Source organism: Mercenaria mercenaria, chromosome 16 (genome assembly GCF_021730395.1).
Source record: "Mercenaria mercenaria strain notata chromosome 16, MADL_Memer_1, whole genome shotgun sequence".
NCBI classification, from domain to species: domain Eukaryota; kingdom Metazoa; phylum Mollusca; class Bivalvia; order Venerida; family Veneridae; genus Mercenaria; species Mercenaria mercenaria.
The window spans coordinates 40,936,274-40,954,579 of NC_069376.1; the positions used below are offsets into that span (position 1 = coordinate 40,936,274).

Consider the following 18,306-nt stretch of genomic DNA (forward strand, 5'->3'; position numbering starts at 1 on the left):
TATAAAATGCTGCCAATTTGACCTTTTGTTCTCAGCTTACAACCCTTAACCTGACCTAAGTGAAAATTGCCATCTGCTTTGTAATCTCATGGCAAACATAATATGTGTAAAGTCAATTGAAAAGTCTTAATTTTGTTCCAATACTGTCTGCTAGATCTTCTAAAATTAGTTTCAAAATTGGCTTAAATTTAAGAAATCAGTGTTTGATAAAAATGGCAGCCATTTTCAGCCTGAATGGTAGAGCTTTTGTTGTCGCCCTTTTGTCCAGTACCAGTGTTTTGCATATACATGTAAGCAGGTTTTCCTAAAACTACTTGCCAAAATGCTTTCTAACTTCAAACATGACATTGTATTCAGCATCAAGGGATGGTCACATAGCAAAAAAGTGCATAACTCTTGTTTTGCCAAAATTATGACCCTTCTAACATAAGAGATTTGCATGTAAGCAGGTTTCTTAAAACATCCAAGCCAACATTTTTAGCTCGACTATTTGAAGAATAGGGGAGCTATCCTACTCGCTCCGGCGTCGGTGTGAGCGTCACACAAATGTTAAAGTTTGCGTACCACCCCAAATATTTTCAAAGTCCGTTGAGATATTGATTTCATATTTTGCATACTTGTTTACCATCATGACCCCAGTCTGTAAAAAGGAGGAGGCAACTCTATCAAGCATTTTGACTGAATTATGGCCCCTTTTCGACTTAGAGTATGCTTATTGTAATGTTAGTTTGCGTACCACCCCAAATATTTTCAAAGTCCAATGAGATATTGCTTTCATATTTTGCATACTTTTTTACCATCATGACCCAGTCTGTAAACAGGAGCAGACAACCCTATCAAGCATCTTGACTGAATTATGGCCCCTTTTCGACTTAGAATATGCTTATTGTAATGTTAAAGTTTTACTCATGGCTTATATTATTCTATCAAGCACTGAGAATAGTCGAGCACGCTGTCAACTGACAGCTCTTGTTTCATATTTCACACGTCTCACATCCCGAGATGACCTTTCAAGGTAAGCCATATGACTGTAGTTTCTGTTTTGTTAAAATTATCACCCCCATTTTAAAATTCTGTGAAAGTTTTGCATTTAAGCAGGTTTCTTTGGAATTACCTGACCAAATATTTTCATATTCTCCACACATCTTTGGCAACATGAGATTAACTGGCACAGCCATTTCCATAACTCTGGATTAGATTTTGGCAAAATCATGCCACATTTTCAACTAAAAAAATTTTGCAAAGCTTTCGTAAGTAAGCTAATATTAGGTAAAGAATCTTATGTTTTTACGGCACCAAGAAACAGCATGGCAACTTACTATTTTTAGATACTTTGAACTTCACCTGGTGACCTGGTTTTTTACCCCATACAACAGGTTTTTAATATCTGACCAGTGATGATAAATTCTCTATATTTTTTTAACGGGAGTTATGAGGGCTGTTCAAAAATACCATTGACTTTTGCTGTCAAAAGCCACGTATTGTGTAAAGTGAAATGTGAAGTATATGACTGTAGTTCGCAATCTTTGTGTAATTTGGTCGAACAGTTTTTGTAATATTTTAGTCGATATGCAGTGCGTTGAATGTTTTAATAACCAATTTATTTATTTGGGTTTTACGGCGCACCAACACAGTATAGGTTATATGGTGCAAAACAGGACTACAAATTTTGGTTCCACATCTCATTTACAATAACCAAAGCTACGCATAACCAGTGCAATCGCTTCTTCGTCTGTCAAAGTATGGCATCATTCGGACACAGCAGGCAGTTGTAAATAACGGTTATACTAAGTGAATATTGCTGTTTAAAACATATGTAACGTCATTAACTGGCATATATACTCTGACATTTGTTAAGTTACGTAGAGATTTTGTCAAACAACAACTGAAATTTATAAACTAATGAAGCAGACATAACAATGTCTGGTCATCTGTAACGATCTTCAAGTGGTACAAATAATTAGCAAATGGCCCCGAATTACTAAACCACAGCGAAGGTCGAGGGAGAAAACAAAAGAAGTCTTGTTTAGCCGTTCACGTCAATCTATGACACCTTGAAAAAAGACCAATTACTGATTGTGCACATTCTGACCAAGATACTTTGCATAAGTGTTCATACTGTTTTCAGTATTCTAACCAAAAAACTTATGACTTGGTTATTGTTTATTACAATTAATAAAAGAAATTTACTAATATATTAATACACAATGAAAGCATCTCTATGTTACTGCGACACTGGTAATGTCGTTGAAATATGATAAATTGGCACCAGGTTCGTTTACGTGAATGTTTCCTAGGAGCCATTACTCCAGACTGTATGATTTTTATCAAGTCCTATTTGCAGTGAAGTAGATAGAAAGATTTGGAATTGTGACGGCGTACTTCTTGTTTTGCTGCATTTAAGTGTAAACTCGAGTCAAAGTTTATGTTATTTTTTGAGTCCGCTAAATGCTTTCAAGCGTTTGACGAGTCCTTGCTATCGCCCGATTTCTCATTCATTAAATGGCCTCACAACACAGTGAAGTGATGTAGTTCCATTAGATTGTCTCTAATTTCAAAGAGTTCATTGATCGAATGAAGTTCAGTTATGTCAATCCTATTTGCTATGACTAATATACCATGTAATCTGTCAAATTTATGACTTGTAATTGTGCAATACTCGAATAAAGCCACGTATTTTCTTCCGCGGTAACTCATTAAGCATAAACATGCATAACGATTCTGCAGGATTTGGTAATACATTTGCGCATATGATTATGGTGACGAATTTTGTGCCCTTTTGTCACAAAATAGCAAATATGATGTTTACAAATTCAAATAAAAACTGCATATTAACTTATTAGCCAAATTATCCATTTGTTACCCTGTCCGTTTCAAAAAATAACCTTTAAAGTCATTGCGCAAATAACAAATTTATTGCGCAGTGCATTTTATGAATTGCACAGGCTTACCAAGCTTGCGTAACATCCAGCGAAAGACAAAATATAGTTCCAGAACATACTGCTAGTATTTTATTGAAAGCATTGTAATGTCTCTTATCAAAGAGTTTACCACATCAATGAAATTAAATTATGACAGCTTCATTTTAAATGACCCGAATAAGATATGCGCAGTACGTTAATTCTTCCGCGAGACTTCTGGACACTTGCCGGCGAACACTCGTGACCTGTTTATAACAACGCTTCTACGACTTTGGGTGGGTTGAATTTTGCAGTCAGTAAGCGGATAAATCATCGGAAGTAGAAGCTCTTACTGGTTTGTTTAATTACTACTGATATTAAAAATGATTTTATTTCTTATTTTTCGAGAAATAAACAAATCGGCGAAACATTTAATTGTATTTTCTTGTAGTTTTTGAAATCGAAAGTAGATCGTCTATGTTTGGCTGCTTTGACGAAACGAAATAACTTTTTAGGAAAAGATTTAAATAAGAGGTAATTTAACCGTGAACTTCAATGTCAGATACTGCCAATTGCTGCGAAATGTCTTCGTATCATCACAATTTGTAAAACATATTGTTGAAACTGGAGATTTAGAAAAGTGTAATCGTATCCGGATATAATATTTTAGGTAAATATCGAGCTGTGTTATGAAATTTTAACATTCAAGTGGCAGACATGAAAGATATTATTGTAACAGAAATGATTCTTGAATTTATTTTTATAACACCTAAATAGAATCTATATCAGACTCATATTCTAGTCCTGAGGCATGATCTGAAAGTAAAACGATGAAGTGACAGTCATTCTTCATACTTTGGATATTGTAATACTAATAAGAATTTAGGTAATATTTAGAAATTGAAACATAAAATTTTCAGTTAAAACTCGCACCAAAGGCTGTATCAAGGGTCTACATATTCAAACATTTCTTGTGGTGATACCCCAAACCCTTCTTACAGGAGGGGGTATCCTCCCACACCCTTCCCCCATATTGCCACTTTACAGTTTGATACATTTGCCCTTTTACCACCTGCCACAGTGCCCATTTCAAACTCTGACTGCAATTTAAATCGGGAAGAAACACCCCTCCCAACATCCACCTTGCTACCGACCACGTAAAAATGGCTCAAACATTTTTCAGCCCAGTCTGGGCCTGTCTGTCTACATGAATCAAAATGGATAATTGAAAGTGCATGGACTTCGGGATTACAGACGTGATTTTGAAGGGGTTAACAGGTCTGAATTAGAATAAATGATGGTTTTAACTAAAAAAGAACTGCGTATATTAATATGGGTTACACTATATATTGACACTCGGCAACATTTACATACATGTATCTCTAAACACAAAAGTAAGTATACTTTAAGTTGACACCACTTATGACATTATTGAACAAGAACTTATATATGACATCGTTATCGCCAGGCCCATTATCTGTAAAATATCTGAACAGTTCTTTCGTCCATCCGTTACAAATTGTATGTGGCAATCTGCGCTGAAAAATTTTAATATATAAATTGTCATAATGTTTACTGGAAATATATATATAGTCATGGGCAGTATCTTAGTGTCAGCTGTCAAATTGTAGTTTGTACTTTCAACATTTTTATTTCTGCGGACCACCCTTCAATTTTAGAGAAATATATTGGCTTTAAATACTTGTTTAATGTCAATCAAAGTTTTACTAGACATCGACTGAATGTTCATTTCATTTATTGTACAAAATCTCTGTTTGTCTAAAAACAAACTGAAACTGGTAGACTATACTACCATTACATCAATCATTAGCAGACTCTCAGGCCCTTCAGGCCTTTGATTTAACAGTCCTTGTACATGTGCATAGAGCTACTTTTAATCCAAAGAATACTGAATTGTCTCACCAGAATATGTAACCACACAGAAATTGTTGCAAGTCTGTACAAGTTCACTTTCATACCAGTTATTATGGACAAACTTTAAGATCAGGCAGAAAATGTGGCTTCTAGATTCTACACAAATTTAAACTTGTGACCTTGCTGTGTCCTTTTTTTACAACAGTATCAAACTTGTCCAAAACTTTACTGAGGCATGTATTCTGACCAAGTTTCATTAAGATTAGGTCAAAACTGTGACCTCTAGTGTTTACAGTTACAATGTAAATTGCTGATAATGGACGTTGCATCACAGACACAGGGCTATAACAATATTGCACACCATGAGCATCCATTCTAAGTATGGAGAGGCATATGGTAATAACATTGTAATACCAGCTGCAGGCAATGAAAAGATGAAAATATGCTTTGTTCAGAAGTTTTTCAATCAAAATAAGTAAGCAATGCCAGTATATCCCAACTTTTATGTAGTGTATTGATGGTGGGTGGAATTATAACAAGAGGGCCAAAATGGCCCTATATCACTCACCTGTTATCATTGCACTTAAGGACAAGAAGGTCAAAAAATCATAATCAAGATCAATCAAAAGAATTATGAGAAAATATAGTTGAAATTTTCTTAGTTACTTCAAATAAAATTATTTTCAAATCAGGCCAGTAGTTTCATGCCTGAAGGATTACATCAGGGGAGGATAGGAGCACAATTTTGACTGAGAAGCCCAAAGGACAGGAACAACAAAGGGAAGAAATTAAAAATAAATCTAAGTCCTCAGAAAAAATATATAAGTCCAAAGGACAGGATCAACAAAGGGAAGAATTTAACCATAAAGAAAGAAAAAAAAATTCTAACAAGGTACAGATATGTCAAAATACACCTAAAAATTGGAGGTACCATCCATGTTGTGCCACAGAAAAGTGGTCTCGGTTTTTCCCTATGGCCAATAAAAAAAAAAGTTACTAATAAGCTATTTATAGTAACATAAAAGGGAAGTAATTGGAAAAAAAATATTGTAAGTCAACAAAAAAAGGATCTGCCAAATAAAAACAAGAGCACTGCAATCGACGCAAATGCAGAGCAATATACACACAAAACAAAGTCATATGACCTTTGACCCCTAAGTGTGACCTTGACCTTGAAGTGAGCTATCCGAAATATGCGGTCTGCACGTTGTTTCGATGAGGTGAACATTTGTGTCAGGTTTCTTTTAAATCCTTCAAGGGGTTCAAGAGTTACAGAGTGGAAGGGAAATTGCTAACCAACAGACACACAGACAGATGGACACCAAGGCGATAACATAATATGTCCCTTCGTAAAAAGGAATCGAGATCTTATGGTGATACAAGTTGCAAGTTTGGGTAAAATCAAATCATAAATGAAGCTGCTATTGTGCAGACAAAGTCAAAATAGCTAATTTTGGTCCTTTCAGGGGCCATAACTCTGGAACCAATAATGGGATCTGGCCAGTTCAAGAAAGGAACCAAGACCTTCTTGTGACACAAGTTTTGTGCAAGTTTGATTAAATTCACATCATAATGAAGCTGCTATTGTGCAGACAAGGTCAAAATAGCTAATTCTGGCCCTATCAGGGGCCATAACTCTGGAACCCATAATGGAATCTGGCCAGTTCAAGAAAGGAACCAAGGTCTTATGGTGATACAAGTTGTGTGCAAATTTGGTTAAAATCAAATCATAAATGAAGCTGCTATTGTGCAGACAAGATCAAAAAAGCTAATTTTGGCCCTTTCAGGGGCCGTAACTCTGGAATCCGTTACGGGATCTGGTTGGTTCAAGAAAGGAATCAAGATCTTATGGTGACACAAGTTTTGTGCAAGTTTGATTAAAATCAAATCATAAATGAAGCTGCTATTGTGCAGACAAGGTCAAAAAAGCTAATTTTGCCTCTTTCAGGGGCCATAACTCTAGAACCCATTATGGGATCTGGTCGGTTCAAGACAGGAATCGAGATCTTATGATGACACAAGTTTTTCTGCAAATTTAATTAAATTCAAATCATAAATACAGCTGCTATTGTGCAGACGTCAAAATAGCTAATAAAAGTGAAATAAAATAAGACTAGTTTAATTTCTCTAAATATTTTTTTTTAATATATCAACATGTAAACAGGCTTTAAAATCCCATCTTATGATAAATTACTCTTGACAACTTTTTTTTTTGTTTTATAACTCTAGAACCCATGATGGAATCTGGCCAGTTCAAGAAAGGAACCAAGATCTTATGGTGATACAAGTTGTGTGCAAATTTAGTTAAATTCAAATCATAAATGAAGCTGCTATTGTGCAGACAAGGTCAAAATAGCTAATTTTGGCCCTTTCAGGGGCCATAACTCTGGAACCCATGATGAACTCTGGCCAGTTCAAGAAAGGAACAAAGATCTTATGGTGATACAAGTTGTGTGCAAGTTTGGTAAAAATCAAATCATAAATGAAGCTGCTATTGTGCAGACAAGGTCAAAATAGCTAATTTTGGCCCTTCAGGGGCCATAACTCTGGTACCCATTATGGGATCTGGCCAGTTCAAGAAAGGAACTAAGATCTTATGGTGATACAAGTTGTGTGCAAGTTTGGTTAAAATAAAATCATAAATGAAACCACTATCGTGCAGACAAGAAATTGTTGATGCACAAAAATAGCAAATTCTGACCCTTTACGGGGCAATAACTCTAGAACCCATGATGGGATCTAGCCAGTTTTTGAAAGGAATTGAGATATCAAGCCAATACAAGTTTTGTACAAGTTTGATCAAAATAGCTTGCAAAATGTGGCCTCTATCTTGCTCACAAGAAATTGTGGACGGACAACGGGTGATCACAAAAGCTCACCCTGTCACTATGTGACAGGTGAGCTAATAAAAGTGAAATAAAATAAGACTAGTTCAATTTCTTTAAATATTTTTATTAATATATCAACATGAAAACAGGCTTTAAAATCCCATCTTATGATAAATTACTCTTGACAACTTTTTTTTTGTTTTATTTTAATATATGCTCAGATTTTCTCAACACAAACACAAATTTAAACTGTTTTTATCACCCACAAAAAATGCTGAAAATCAGCTGTTTTAAATTTTGTAAAAAAAAAAAAAAGAAGAAAAAAAAATCAGATATTTTCTTGGTAAATCATCTTGTTACATTTTCTTTCAAAATTAATTTTTCTAAAATCTAATGTCAGGGTTTTCCTCCATATTACTGGGCTGGTGCTGGTTTGGAAGATTTATATGTGTAAAGTTTTGTTTCATATTCTGTCTGCTCTTGTCGTTCTGCTTGCACTTGTCTGACGAACTCCAACATATACGGTTTATCCTGAGAATAAAGAACAGATATAATAATTATATTTGTTTAATTCATCACTAGCTGCCAAAGTTGTATGATCATATAGTTGAGACTACATATAACACCGCCAATACAGTAATGGATATTTTCCTTGCTAATATCAGACTGTAAACTAGAGGTTGCTTTTCATGAAAAATATATGTCTCTGATCACTTACCATGCAGAGACAGTAAAATACCTTAATTAAAGGGCCATAACTCCAGGAAAATTAATTAACTATAACATTCCAATGATATACATAATAAGGCTTGGCAGTGGCAACTCCTGTGAAGTTTGTTGGATAGCACAGATCAAAGAATTTGACAAGGCTACGGTTATTACTCCGATGAAAATCATTTAATCAGAACATGACGATAATATGCACAATGTGCTTCACACTGATCATTTCAGCCTAATTCTCTACAGCAAGTAGTGTGAATGCTGTAAAATATGATAAATCAAGGGCTGTGACTCTGCTGAAAATCGATGCATGCCAATAAAATGCATAATAAGACTTGGCACTGATCACTTCAATAAAGTTTGGTTGAAATTCGCCCTATTATAAAGCAGAAGTGGCTAAAACATATAATTTTATGAATCAACGGCCAAAACTCTGCTGAAAAACGACAAAGCGGAACATGCCATCAAATTGAATATGCACAACTAGACTCGGCAATGGTCACTTCTGTGAAGTTTGATGTAATTGTTACAGATGGTATCTTAGCAGTTGCCTGAACAAGGGCGATAACCCCTATGAAATTCAATGAAGTGAAACATACCAAAAACATGCACAATAAAGCTTGGTACTGGTAAATGAAAATCATTTAAACAGAAATTGTTAATGACATGCACAATGAGGCTTTGTACTGATAATTCCAGTAATGTTTGGTGGAATTCCACCCAATGATAAGGAAGTAGTAGCATTTTTTTTAATACTAACTGATGAAATACTAGTTTTATCAGTGAGATATAATCCATATCACTCACTGCATATCACTCACAGTAAATGCCATTCTACTTGTACATTGCATATAAATTTTAAAATTATCTGCTTAAAACAGGATGAAAATTGTAGCCTCACTTTGTTCTTAATATTATATATCTTCATAAAAAATATTTTACTTCATGAGAATTTCATAACATTAAGCAGCAAAATATAAAATAAAATGGAACTTTATGTCTTGTGCGTCTTTCTAACATCACAACACGTCCGACTTCATGTCTGTTAACGCGTGTCTGTTTCCCACACTGAGATTAAAATTTGTTGCAAAATGAACATCTCAATGTAATTAAGCATAAAATAAAAAGAAAATTTGTTTGTTTCTCGTGAATATGGAACAAATTTCACCTCAAAGTGAGAAAATTTTCACTCGCGCTACGCGCTTGTGAAAATATTTTTAATTTTCTCACTTTGAAGCGAGATATTCCATATGCACTCACCACTGACACTAACCATTCCTGTGCAGTTTGATAGAAATCAGCCCAATAAATTAAATATAAAAGAACTGGTCAAGTTGCCATAAAATTTCATGAATCAACTCTGCTGAAAATTATAGGACCGGAATATACTGACGTTACGCCCAACTAAACTTGCCAATGACCACTCCTGTGAAGTTTGGGGTAAATCTACCTACTGATGTTAGAGAAGCTGCATGGACAAACCTTTTGACAGACGTACAGACTTTGATGAATCAAGGACCATAGTTCTGCTGAAAATCATTGAACCAGGAAATGTTGACAATATGCATAACTAGGCTTAGCAATGATCACTCTTATTAAGTAAGGTGTAAATCCATCCAGTGGTATTGGAGGACTTTTGTGGACAACTTTGTGATACAGAGACAGTTAGACAGACAGCACTAAATCAATATTATAATAATTACTTTCTTAACATACTTAAATATATATATATCATACAAGTGGACCATGATTGTCCTGAATCGCTCACCTGTCCCCACATGACCCAGTTTTGAACTGAGTATGACGTAGTTTTTTTCTATTATTTTGACAAAGTGACCTAGTTTTTGAGCTCATGTGACCCAGTTTTGAACCTGACCTAGATATCATCAAGATAAAAATTCTGACCAATTTTCATGAAGATCCATTGAAAAATATGGCCTCTAGAGAGGTCACAAGGTTTTTCTATTATTTGACCTACTGACCTAGTTATTGATGACACGTGACCCAGTTTCCAACTCGACCTAGATATCATCCAGGTGAACATTCTAACTAATTTTCATGAAGATCCATTCAAAAGTATGGCCTTTAGAGAGGTCACAAGATTTTTCTATTTTTAGACCTACTGACCTAGTTTTTGACCACAGTTGACCCAGTTTCGAACTTGAACTAGATATCATCAAGATGAACATTCAGACCAACTTTCATACAGATCCCATGAAAAATATGGCCTCTAGAGAGGTCACAAGGTTTTTGTATTATTTGACCTACTGACCTAGTTTTTGATGGCACATGACCCAGTTTCGAACTTGATCTAGATATCATCAAGGAAAACATTATGACCAACTTTCATGAAGATCCATTGAAAAGTATGGCCTCTAGAGAGGTCACAAGGTTTTTCTATTTTTAGACATACTGACCTAGTTTTGGACCACAAGTGTCCCAGTTTCGAACTTGACCTAGATATCATCAAGTTGGAACATTCTGACCAACTTTCATAAAGATCCCATGAAAAATGTGACCTCTAGAGTGGTCACAAGCAAAAGTTTACACACGCACGCACGCATGCTGCGCGATCACAAAAGCTCACCTTGTCACAAAGTGACATGTGAGCTAATAAAACTGATGAACAGAAAAGTCACAATACTGTGAAATCATTAATATTCATGGGGGACTAATTTTCGTTGATTTCATGGTTGAGTCAATCCACGAAATTTAATCCCAACAAACAATTAAAATTCCCATTCAATTTATATTCAAAAGTTGAAATCACGAATTTGTATGCCCATGAAATTGCAGTTTTGACTAAAACCATGAAATTTCATGCCCACGAAATTAAATGATTTCACAGTACTTCATAGAAACCCTTTACTTACACAAACCCTTCACTAAACAGTTACAGACAGCTTGAAATGAGTTTCAAAGTCTGATCTTTTGGAATCTAAGTCTATTCAGACTATTTTATGCTTTCAAAGGACTTTACAGATTTTATTTGATTGATCTAAAAACTGAATAAACAGAAAAATTTCACCTTTTCAAAAGTCATCCATTCCTCTTTAGGTAGAATTTGTTGTCGTGCGTCAAGTAACAATGCACGAGATATTCTGAAGTGACGTTCTGCAGCAACTTGTTTTGGTAATCTGGAGCGAGCCTCTTTAGTAACATCTGTATCCATGCGTATAGTATCATCACGCATCAAGCCTGCAACCATTTAAATAGAATATCCTATGATATTATTTCACTGTGTTTAAATTAAATTCTAGCACAATCTTTGCTGTTGTCCAAAACAGCATGAATTAATGGGTTTCAAATTTAAAATAGAATATCAATTTATTTGTTCACTGGGATTAATATCCCAAAAAGATGCTATCACAAATTCTCAGAAAATTATGCTTGCCACAAAAAGGACTGATTTACAAAGTCGTGACATTGTGCATTTACTTGTACTTCTCTGTAACTAACCCTAAACAAACATTGCTCTGGCGTTCAGGTTTCATTTACAGACCCAGGACCTGGCTGAATATTGACTAGAGTGGACAATGTATCAATAAACACTAGGTAGGGGTAGGGATAGAGATTTTTTCCAGTCCTATCCTATTAGTAAATCTGGTCACAAGTGTTTAGGTTATGTTAGTATAATGTGTTACTACTTAAATGTTTGCAAAATCAAGGTCAGCTGAAATTGCAAAATTCTATTTGCCTTTCACATTTTTGCTTTAAACAATAGTTTCAACTCTCAGTAGTGGGTTTACTCTAAGTTTACTCCGAGTTTCCCTCACATGGTAGTGGTCTAGCATAAAGACAAGTGGAAATGGTAGATTAATTAATTTGTAGTTGGAAGTACTATAACCGGGGTCCATTCTTCTCTGGGAAATTAGCTATTAGCAAGTGGTAGAGTTCTATTATTCTTTTATTCCATTCTAAATAATAATGTTATATCACTTTTCAATATTTCCAATTTATCAATTCATAGTACATAATAATTTATTATTCTCAAAGTTTCCAAAGTATTTCTTGCCTAAAATATTAAAATATCAATTTTGACTAATTTTGACTGTGGTGCCTAAACAAAAACCTAAAACTAACTCAAACTCCAAAAACTGACTTCTTTCAACTTTCCCTCCAAACTCTGCAACATTTTCATTCACGCCCACTTCATACTTCAACCAATCACATCACACATGCATCATATTTCAACCAATCATATCACACATGCATACATTAAAACCTGACCAGTACTTGTCTACTCCAGTGGCTTATTACTTTCTGATACTAATTAACACTTACTAATTAAATTATTACCATATCAAATTCTGTCTGGAATATCTTTTGAAGTAGCAGACCAAATCAAATGCACATATGTTTAGCTATAATTATTTCTAGATAAGTAATAAACTGTAGAAAGGTAAGGGCACTCTGATAAAATAATGACTTAATGTTATTTTAATGATTTTCATAATAAAAAATATATCTGAAATATAGAACTGGTCACAGTACACAAATGAAAAGTAGATGGCAGTTGCTCCTGCTTACACTATTACTGCTTGGGTGCCTCTCTCTGAAATTCTTTTTTTTTTTTTGGATTTAACGTCGCACCAACACATGACAGGTCATATGGCGACTTTCCAGCTTTAATGGTGGAGGAAGACCCCAGGTGCCCCTCTGTGCATTATTTCATCACGAGCGGGCACCTGGGTAGAACCACCGACCTTCCGTAAGCCAGCTGGATGGCTTCCTCATGTGAAGAATTCAACGCCCCGAGTGAGGCTCAAACCCACATCGATGAGGGGCAAGTGATTTTTTTTACATGTCATTATCAATCTTGAAGATCTGCTTCTTTTGATTGTTTTTGGTTTAGCGCTGCTTTTTAACATTATTATGTTAATGACGGGCAGATAACATCTGCCTCATCGGTGATAGAACTCAACAATCCCAAGATCCATAGAATAAAGATCTAGGCTCTTTCTACTGAGATAAGAGGGTGGGCATTAAATTTGAAAGGGAAAATAAAATACAGATATTAAGATAAGCAATGAACTTTGAGACAGGCATAAACATTACTCTACCCACATCACTATTTAAAAGTATTCTTACCCAATTTTGGGAATCTTGAGGTATAGTAACACCATTCCGCCAGCCCAGGAACATCTGTAAATAAACAGAAGTTTTAAAAAAGTCATAAAATGATACAGCCTGTCAAACATCACTATACTGTGAAATCGTTAAATTTTGATAGCATTAAGTTTCATGGTTGTCATCAAAACAGCTATTTGTTGGCATTAATTTGTGGAGATCAACTTTTGGACATAAAATTTATTTTGTTCTTTATGTTCCAATTCAATTTTGTGAATTGACTAAACCACTTGCATGAAATCTGCTAAAATAAATTTCCAACATGAATGATTTCTTCATCTAACAGTCTTGATATTTACATTAGTTTACATTTTTGGCACTGAGACATTTATAACTAGCGTAATTTTTTTTTCAGTGAAGATAAATTAAAAGGTTCTTGAAAGTATTTACCAATATTTATAATCCCTCCCCCCCAAAAAAAATATATATATAATACTTGTACAGTCTGTAAAATTTATAAGAAAATTTATAACAATCCTGTGAGGTTAGATGACTCTGGGTCAAATAATTTTTGAGATATGAGCTTAACAAATCCAGAGAGACAGTAGGACAGACGTACCAGCATACAGACAAACAAAGGCAACTGTTAGTGCCCCCCAAAAGTATTGGGAGGCACAAAAAGTACAGGGAACTTACTGTGAATAAGGAATGTTTATTCATCCTGATTGGTCTGTCATGTAAACAAAACCAAGAAGAGATTATTTTTTTCAAAACTGAAATTTTTTACTGCATTTACAGTATTTTATTATAGGAAGTGTCTAGGGGTACGGATCAGTACCTCTAGACAAGCCTGTCACGGGTTTTCTAGCCCTAGACTAGGGCTACAGCCCTCAGTTTTTCTAGAGATATAGGGTTATTTACAGCTTAAATTTTGTTGAAAATGAAATAACAGATAAGACTTCATCACTTCGATTTATTATTATTGTTATTACATGTATATACCACATTTATATAGCACTCTTTTCATATAAAAATACGTTCAAAAGTGCTTTACTTTAAAGCATCTACATAATGTTCAATAAAAAAAATGGTATTTGAACTATTATAGTGTGAATTTCAAATTACATTACAGTAATAAGATACATAGCATTTTAAATTAATGAATGAATGAGTTGGGTTTTACGGCGAATCAAGCATTTTAAATTAAAGGTAAGCAGATCAAGCATAAGTAGTGGTAGGCGCGGCGGGGGCGTGGCAATCATTCACAAGGTAGCCATACAAGTGAACATTGTCACATCATGCAAAGACAACAAAATTTAATTTTCCATTTTCCAAATTTGAGTATATGGACTGCAATGTAGTCACAGGCGGACACTCCATAGGCCTACGGCTTGCCATTATATACAGGCCACCCTCTTCCAAAGAAAACAGTTTAAACACAAACATTTTCCTAGAGCAAGAATGACCCCATTTCTTAACTAAATATGCTACAATTGACAAAACTACCATCATTGTGGGGGACCTAAACTTCCATCTTGATTTACTGGAAAATAGTGACACAAAAAAGTTTACAAGCAGTCTAGATGAATATGGCGTGCCTCAACATGTACTAGAACCAACACAATCATGTTGCTGGGCATAAGTTGGATGTAGTGATAACCCGAGATAATGATGTCACGGTTTCGAATATCAAGGTCAGAGATCCTGGACTCTCTGATTCCAAAGGAAAGGTGTCACATGATCATTTTGCTGTGATATTCGACGTTAAACGTTCCAATTCACCCCCCAGTACAAAAAACTGATGGATATAAATGGTTTACAGATACCAGCGTTCACCAGATTGTTAACCATTTCTTTCAAAACCTAAATAACCGAGGAACTCCAAATAACTACACTGTTCTGTGCTAATTAGTTTATTGTAAAATATACTGTTGATAACAGATTTATGACTGAAACTAACCCTTTTTTTTCTTTTATTGAAATGATTACTCACATTTACAAAACAACATGTGTACAGTTCAGCAGTTTCATTTTATGAATTTACCTTGTTTTCCAATATATATCCTCCAAAAATATCTAGGTCAGTTCAGGTAGATGTATTAAAAAATATACATTAGAAATTCTCTATAAACTTGTCTATAAATGTACCTCTTTCTCGTTTATATTTTAAGTACTGTTTAATCATATTCATTTCATACAAAAAAATGTTGATAATGTTCAATTCTTTTGAACGTTGATTACTTAAGAAAAAGGATTTGTATATATGCAAAAACTTGCTACAGTTAAAATTATATTAAATTCCCAGTAACGGCTGTTGTCAAAGTTGTATCCTAGAACAAGACTTTTTAAGTTCTCTATATTTCTATGAATTCCAAGAAACTTAAAGGCATTCGATACTCTGTTCCAAAAAGGTCTTATCAAATGACAGCCAACAAAGAAGGTTCTAAATTGTCTGGTATTTTGCAAAAGCTACAATTAGGATTTTCGTTAATTTTCCATGATTTACACAAGTTTTCACCATTGGCAATAATATTATTAACCAATTTGTATCGAAACAGTCTGTACATATCTATTATCAATAGACATATTTACTAGTGAGTAAAGTTTGTTCCATGGTATTTTGAAACCAAACTTAGTTTCCCGAAATGAATGCCAGTATGGTTTCGAGATTCTTTTCTGCAAAAGTATATCATATATTTGCTTTATTATTCAAGAATTCTAATTTTAATGTTGAAAAAGGAAGAAGTTTTAAATTAGAATCTAACCCCTGAATGAATTATATTTGAATTTCAGCAGAAAAAAATAAATTAAGCATAATAATATGCACCTATTTATTTTGTTATTTAATCAATAAACGGACATTAAGTAAAAGAACCTGACTGAGAATACGCCCCTTGTGTCTTGTAATGGCTACCAAATGTGTGGAGAACATAAATGCCCAAAGGGTTAATTATTATTAAAAATAGTGTTTTCTTTCACAATATATAACTTAACATTATTTTGTTCAATATTTAATCTTTTTTTCTGCCAGTTCGAATCCTCATGATTTATCTGGTGTTCCTCGGTTATTTACGTTTCGAAAGTAAATGTAACCAATCGGTTGTTGGAATTCGTAAACCATTTAGATCCAAGTTTAAGGTGAATACTGATTTAGTCTTATTTGTTATTTCATTTTCAACAAAATTTGAAATGTAAATAACCCTTAATCTCTAGAAAAACGGATCCGTACCACAAGGCACTTCCTTTTTTATAGGGGATTTATCCACCGGGGATGAAAATCCCCGAGACGGTAACGTCCGTATATAGTTATTCGTCTTTGTTGTCTGCATATACTGAGGCAATTTTTTTCGATATTTTCCGGTTCCGGTTTATGTACATGCCGCAGACTGGTTGTCTGCATGAACATCCAAGCACCCCGAATCAGTCACAGAAATTCGTAAACCGCGCAAACATGCTTCTTTTACTTCTTTTTTCGTAATGAAAACTGTACATGCAACTGAAAAACACTTTTAAAACAGCAAGGAAGTGTAAAGGTCGTCAAGTTTCTGCGAGGAGTGCAAACAAACAAAAAAAATCCTAAAGCCAGTGCGAGAACGCGGTGAATGACGTCACGGCTTCCCATAAATTTTGCAAAGTATGATATTTGCTGTAAAAGGTATGATGACACTAAATGTAAACTAAAGAGCGAGGTTTTACTTTCTTTTGATTGTTAAATATTTCTTTGTAAGCTGATATATAAAAGATAAATCCCCATGCTAGGCGGTGCCTTAATTCATATTAGTTTATACATTTTGACAAAATTTGCTACATTTTAAGTTTATTCCACCAAGCCAGCGATGTAAACAGGGTGTCATCTCATTCACATGAAAATTACTTAAATTAAGTAACATTATTCATATGTTTCTCATACCAAACTGGCCCCTGTCACAAAAGAGTACATAGATTATGTAATTTCATATTGTAAAGGCAAAGTTCTAAAGATTTCGTTGAAAATTACATATTCAGCCAGATAAGCAGTCTAAAATCAGACAGGACAAGTTAAACTAACTGACACGTATGTCTTGTCGGAAACTTTGCTTGATTAGGCCATTCTAGCAAAGACGAGCAAAGTAATTCGACAGTACGAAATATCTGAAGTGCGAATCATGCTCAGTACATGCAGTTTCCATTCGTTCTGGTGCACAACGTCAATGAAAAAACATGAAAATTCAACATTATCTAGAAGAATTAAATTCCATGTAATACAACAAATTATATATATCGGAAATATCACTCGTTTCTTACTATTTACTATTCTATTTAGGACTCCCATTTCTGTATTCCAATCAAGGTCAGGTCTGAATTCGTAAGACGCTTGTTCTCCTACAAAAATATGACATGTAAGCGCCTTTACGACAGGCTAAACACTGTATTGGAATTGTAACGCGAAAACAACATATGGGGAGTCATTTGTCGGAACCCGTGCATAGTTACGTATATTGGTTTACAAACAAAAAATATCTTAACTTGATTAGAAAACGTTCTAATAGCCCATTTGAATGGTATGTAGTCTGCTTCCTGGATAAAAGAAGCACTGATATCTCAAGGATAGGTGTCTGTGAACACAATCCAAAGGTAAAGGTAGGCCTAAATTTTATTTACATCTACCGTCGATTTGTGAAACAATGAACATAAGCTCTGTAGAGCTTTTGAGCGACCCTAGTTTAAGAACAGTTAAAACCAATTATACTTTACCCCAAGAAATGTGCTGGTACATGTACAGCTGGGTCGACTGAGGCAATCGTGATAAAGTGCCTTGCCCGAGGACTCGCCGCAGTGGTAGTAGCTAGGAATCGAACACGGGTTCTTCACATCCGTAGTAAAGCGTACCGACTAATGCGTCCACCGATCAATGCGTTCACAATGATATTCAG

The 18,306-nt window shown here is 34.6% G+C and overlaps 1 protein-coding gene across 1 annotated transcript; it reads right to left on the reverse strand.

Annotated features, from left to right (window-relative positions):
* Positions 1-7,706: 7,706 nt before the first annotated feature.
* Positions 7,707-17,782, reverse strand: LOC123540744 (cytochrome b-c1 complex subunit 7-like). Its single transcript, XM_045325999.2, has 4 exons — positions 17,678-17,782; positions 13,415-13,468; positions 11,352-11,521; positions 7,707-8,134 (listed from the first exon to the last, which is right to left on the reverse strand). Exons 1-4 carry the CDS (start codon positions 17,703-17,705, stop codon positions 8,018-8,020), a joined length of 369 nt encoding a protein of 122 aa, XP_045181934.1. The 5' UTR covers positions 17,706-17,782; the 3' UTR covers positions 7,707-8,017.
* Between the last annotated feature and the right edge of the window lie 524 nt (positions 17,783-18,306).

Excerpts from the sequence above, each read along its gene's own strand:
- LOC123540744 (XM_045325999.2), bottom strand. The coding sequence starts at position 17,705 with ATGGGAGTCCTAAATAGAATAGTAAATA. Across the intron at positions 13,469-17,677 it reads CCTAAATAGAATAGTAAATA|ATGTTCCTGGGCTGGCGGAA; the intron begins GTAAGAAACGAG and ends GTTTATTTACAG. Across the intron at positions 8,135-11,351 it reads AATGGATGACTTTTGAAAAG|GATAAACCGTATATGTTGGA; the intron begins GTGAAATTTTTC and ends CTTTATTCTCAG.